The sequence below is a fragment of the Pteropus alecto genome, unplaced genomic scaffold (genome assembly GCF_000325575.1).
Source record: "Pteropus alecto unplaced genomic scaffold, ASM32557v1 scaffold25, whole genome shotgun sequence".
In the NCBI taxonomy this organism is placed as follows: domain Eukaryota; kingdom Metazoa; phylum Chordata; class Mammalia; order Chiroptera; family Pteropodidae; genus Pteropus; species Pteropus alecto.
The window spans coordinates 6709498-6714956 of NW_006441955.1; the positions used below are offsets into that span (position 1 = coordinate 6709498).

General features: G+C 50.9%; 1 protein-coding gene across 2 annotated transcripts in view; it reads left to right on the forward strand.

Moving 5' to 3' along the window:
- The window catches only part of MROH7 (maestro heat like repeat family member 7), a 46313-nt gene that overhangs the window by 11982 nt on the left and 28872 nt on the right, over positions 1-5459 (forward strand). The window contains exons 3-6 of one of the 2 annotated variants that reach the window (XM_006919242.2): positions 1676-1759; positions 2791-2868; positions 3190-3319; positions 5186-5281. In XM_006919242.2, the coding sequence (XP_006919304.1) occupies positions 2846-2868; positions 3190-3319; positions 5186-5281 (249 nt within the window). In that variant the 5' untranslated portion in view covers positions 1676-1759; positions 2791-2845. Of the gene's footprint in view, positions 1-1675; positions 1760-2788; positions 2869-3189; positions 3320-5185; positions 5282-5459 lie in introns of both variants that reach the window. The other variant, XM_006919241.1, reaches the window with a different exon arrangement.

A 5459-nucleotide genomic window follows, 5' to 3' on the forward strand; every position in this document is an offset into this window, starting at 1 on the left:
CACTGGACTGACTAGTGGGAGTGACACATGGAGTGTGGGCAAGACTTATTGGTGGACAGAGTCTAAATGCAGGGGACCCAGGCTAGGAAATGTGGGAGAAAGGCCCTGTCCTCAGGCTGCTTCAGAGGCAAGCTCTGGGGCAATGCAGGTGGAGGTGGGAAGGTGGGGAGGTAGTGATGGGATTAAGAAGAAATCTTGCATTTTGGGAGCATCTGTCCTCATCCTATGGCTTTCTCCCAACTGTCCATCTTGCTCTGGCCACACTGACTTTTTTTCTGTTTCTCACACATGCCAATCTCATTCTTACCTCAGCGCCTTCGTACTTGCTGTTTCTTTTGCCAAGAAGGTTCTTCTCATCTATAAAAGGGGCATAATAAAGTTGAAGCGAGGTCAATATTGGATGATGCGTACCCAGCACTGAGCATGGTCCTTGCACAAAAGGGGTTTATTATGGCAATCGCTCAGCAAATTTTATTGAGTCTCTGCTATGTGCTAGGTACTGTTTCAGGCTCTAGAGGTACAACAGTGAAATGACATTCTAGTTGGAGACAGGCAGACCCTACCTCTAGTTCCCATGACTAACTCTTTCTTGTCATTTAGGGCTCGGCCCAAATAGTATCTCCTCTGAGAGGCCTTCCCTGACCTATATTAACTCTCCCTCCGCGGTCTCAGTTGCTGTTCAACAAACCACCCGCAAACTTCGTGGTTTAAAAATTCACTCTGACTGCTGAAGGAATAATAATAGGAAGGGCCTAATTTCTCATGATTCTGAAATTTGACTGGGCTCAGCAGAGTAGTTCTGCTCTGTGTGGTATAGACTGAGATCGCTCGGGAAAGCGGGGCTGGAACATCCAAGGTAACCCACATCTTCCAGGGTCTCCCTCCACGTGGTGTCATCATTCCATGGCAGCTGGGCTCCGGAGGGGGAAAAGCTGACAGTTCTTTTAAGGGTTAGGCCAGGAACTGGCACAGCATCACTTCTACCACATTCTATGTTCCAAGCAAGTGGTGAGATGAGCCCAGATTCAAGGGTCATCTGTCTTCTTGATAGGAGTGGGGAAGACCTGTGCCATCTTTAACCCACCACACTCTCCATCAGATTACCTTGTTTTGCTTTCTTTACTACATGAAATTACTTTATTTCATGTTTTTTTCTTCTTCTGCCTTAAGATAAGGAGAATGAATAGATTAAATGGACATTGATTAACGTATTCCCTCTCCCAAGAAACAGAATGCCTTAATCTGACTAGGATGTGCCCTTAAGAAAAGTAAGTCCTAGAAGACCCTTAAGAGGTATTACTAATTGTGAGATTTCAGCTTGAGGTGTTGGGACCCTTTCTGTCCCTTCAGCTGCTACCTCTTCTCCCTTAGCTAACTGGAAAAGGGGGAGTGTTTTGCAGCACCCGATGATATCTGTTCTCCTCTGAATGCTGGCCTTCAGAGATTATCTACCCCATGCTGCCACCTGCACAAATCTCGCCCCTCCCCCAAGAAGTTCCTCTTGTGGTTTTTCATTTGTCTTGAGCAACTGGGGAGGAGCAGGGCTGGCAGCTGGGGAGGAGCAGGCTGGCTTGCCTGCAGGTGGCAGGAGGCTGATGGGCGTGTCGGGACAGCCCCTGAGAGCTAGGTTCAGTGTGGTTCTTACCCTGTGGCTTTGCTCTCTGTTTCCCCTGAGGTTGAGAATGTCATCACCCTCCAGAAGAGCCAGGATATGCTGGAAGTAGAAGGAGAGAAGAAGACCATGATGAAGAAGATGATGGTGCGTGAGCCACATGCAGATCTGTGGCACTGGGGTGGGGAGGGAACAGAAGTTCCCTGATGAGATGGGGAGCTGAGGTAGGAAGAGGACAGAGGAGGAGGCAGCTCCAACTACCTTCCCCCTACCTAGAGGGAGCTTGGGCAAGTCATTTCCCGTCTCTGAGACTCACTCTTCTCATCTTCAAATGCCCGAGATAATACCTGTGTCACTGCTTGTTGGGGGGCCATAAGCAAATAATTAGTTCACTGTAAAGCATTATGCACCTGGGAGCACTTGTTATTATTTAACACCAGAAATTCCTCCCGGTGGAGAACTTTTGAGAATTTCCTTATCATATTGCTAAATACAGTCACTTCTGTTATCTATCCTAATGGGTTGGGCAGGGATAACCACTGAAGTGTCCAAAATGATATTTAGCTTGATCCTTGATACCTTCGTTTGATTTATATTAATCGAGCACCTGTTGTGTGTAGGTGCTAGATCAAAAGTGAGAAGTAATTAGAAGATTTTGAAAGGAATTCAACTTAGACCTCTTTCAAGGGCCTTTGCTTTCGTGGTGTTTTTGCTCCATGGTTGAAATACACTTCTTCATCACAAGGCTGTGGAAGCAGTTCTTGCTGAGTCCCATATGTGGGGTGCAGCCAGTTAGGGCATGGGGTGTTTTTGGTGGCCTTGAACTGAGTGCTCAGGGTGTTCAGGACGGGTTTGAGCAGTGAGCTGGCGCCCCCAATGGTGTGGCAGTGGGGACGGTCTGCCCAGGCTGAGGAGCTGTGCGGCCTGCTTCCTGAGGCAAGGGGTGGCCTCGGCTTTGGTAGTCTGCAGCATTTTGGTGGCCTTGAACTGAGTGCTCGGGGTGTTCAGGACGGGTTTGAGCAGTGAACTGGTGCCCCCAACGGTGTGGCGCTGGGGACGGTCTGCCCAGGCTGAGGGGCTGCTGCAGCCTGCTTTCTGTGGCAAGGGGTGGCCTCGGCTTTGGTAGTCTGCAGCAATCTGACCCCGTCATTGGTCTCTCTGTTGTCCCCTGTCCAGAGGCAGATCCAGGACGAGCCACTGGATTCTCTCTCCAGCTCCATCCGCCAGGAGGCTATGGAGACCCTGGCACAGCTGAGGTGTCCACGGCTCCTTCTCCGCTCATCACCCTCTCCCCCACCCCAATCTCCTTTCCTTCTTCCCATGGGCTTTGCCTGTCTCTTCTGGGACCTTTCTGCTGTGCCCCTACTGCATTCCCACGCCCTTTCCTCTCCCCTTGTCCAGTCTTTGCCTGGGCTGTCCTTCACACCCACTTCCCTCCTCCCCCCACCTCCCCCTACCCTTTGTGGATCTGAATCTCAGGCTGGTGCTGAGCCCCTGCTCCGGGCACCCTCATCCCAGCCTCCAGCCACAGGGCCCCCTCCCTCACTCCATACCTTTGCTTTCTGTCTCTTCCTCAGCCACTCCCAGCCAGTCCTAGGTGTGCGGGAAAGGTCAGAGCTGGTGAACACGTGCGTGAAGAGTGTGTTCTCCCTGCCCTCTGTACAGGCCATGCAGGAGAAAGATGAGGACAAGGCCGAGGTCATACAGGTGAGCATGGCCCTCTCACAGTGGGTCCCCTGGGCTGTCCAGGGTCCTCAGAGTGAGGCACATTTGTGGACACCCGGCAGGGAGAGAAAGGGTGTTCCAGGAGGTGGATAAGGATCTTCACCCTCCTATTCAAGCTTTGGGCCCTTGAGCAATTCACTTCACCTCTCTTGGCTTAAGTAGGCCCTCGATATATTTGGTGAATGATTGAATCTTTGGAATAGGCATCGATCCCTCACTTGGAGTGCTCTGTGCACTTTTGGGCCCTGCCCTGGGAGAGGAAGATAGGCAGATGTTGGCATGGCTAGGGGAGTGGCCAGGGTTGGAGAAAGGGAGCTGAAGACTGGCCCATAATGAAGAAACACTGGGCGGAAGCCTGGAGAAGTAGAACCTCAAGGGGCTCACTCACATGAGCATCTTTAAACTTCTGCAGGGTTGTCCTAGGAGGAGCAGGTAGAGATGACCTTTATCATGGAGGCAGAGTCAGTGGGGAAGGTTAAGGAAGAGAGATTTTAGCTCGGGATGAGGCATATTCATTCATCCTTTCATTCATCAAATATTAACTGAAGGCTTACTCCAGAAGAACAGGGCGAGCTACAGTAGGGGCAATGGCAGCGGAGGAGATAGACATTATCAAAGAATTATATAATTAATGCAGAATTACAATAGTGGTATTTATCAAGAAGTACGTGGTGCTATAAAGAGCCAGGCCGAGATACAGATCAGGGGTCATGGTGCTGGAGCTGAGAGGTTAAAAAAGAGCCTGTTAGGTGAAGGGAGTGGGGCAGGCAGAAGGAAGAGCATGCCAGGTAGAAGGAACAGCTTGTGCCGAGGCCTGAGACAGAGCATGGTGATTGCCAGGATAACAAGGAGCAGTGTCTCTGGAGCCCAGAGGGCCAGGCAAGAGTGCTGGCCAGTGAGTCTAGGGAGCCTAGAGAGGCAGATCACTTGCAGCATGAACATTCTGGGTCCCAGAGGTGGTGCGTTGAGAGACTGCTCGAAGGAAAGGTGGGAAATCCAAGCTGTAGGGGAAGAGAGCAGTCCTTTTGTAGGATCGGGCACAGCCAGCAGAGGTCAGTGTTGCACAGCGATGGGCTGAGGATGGGCGGGAAGGAGGAGGTAGTTGGCGAGTGAGGCTTGATTGGTGGTTGTGGCGTAACTCTGTAGTGTACAGACTCAGGAAGCCTGGACAACATGGCAAATAGACGTGAGGATCTGGCAGGAGGAGGGGAGGCAGGAAAGAGAGGGTCTTCCCAGAGCAGCTCAAACCCACTGCTCAGCCAGGCTTCGGTTTGGCAGAGGGAGGAGGAAACTGACAGAGGAGAGATGGCTCTCTGAAGGGGCAAGTTGGAAAATCTATCTAAGAATAGCAATTTGTAAAAGAATCAGAGCATTTCCCTAGACACGATGATTAAAGTTTATCTGGCTCTTACAGTTCTAGAGAATTTTCCCACCCGTCCTCTTTTTTGTTGCTCATGGCTTGAAACTTCTGTGTTATGTGACCTTGGACAAGTGTCCCCTCATTCATTAAAGGAGAAAACACTTGAAGACAAAGTGATATGATTGTGCAAATCACCAGGCCCTCACCTGGTCCATGGTAGATTCTCAGTAAATACTAGATCTCTGCCTCCTCCCCCTATAAGTTAAGAAGTGCCGGGATAATACTTACCAATTTGTTAAGGAAACTGTAACTCATGGAGGGGAAGTAGTCTGTCCAATCACACATCAAGTTAGTCTCAGAGGTGGGACCAGAAAGCAGGTCTCCTGGGTCCAAATGCCCCCTCCTCCCCTGACCCATACAAGGGGTTGCCTGGGGCTGGGGTCTGCTCTAGAGGCTCCCTAGTGGCTTGGTCCTTCTCCTGTCTACAGACACTTTACCATCAGACCGTGGATGCCCTGCAGAGACTGCTCAATGCCCTCTTTGTGGAGGACCCAACTCCTGCTGGGCTGAAGAGCATTTTGGAAGTATGGGGGCAGGGAGGAAAAGAGGGGTGGAGGGAAAAGGAGAAAGGGCCCAGGATGGGGGGTGTGGAGCTGGATCGAGGAGGAGTGATTTGACTGCAGGATGTCATCTTGTGCCAGTGTTCTTTCTGCCTCCTTGTCCTTCTTACAAGGCCCTGTCCCAGACTTCTGCCCCTTTCAC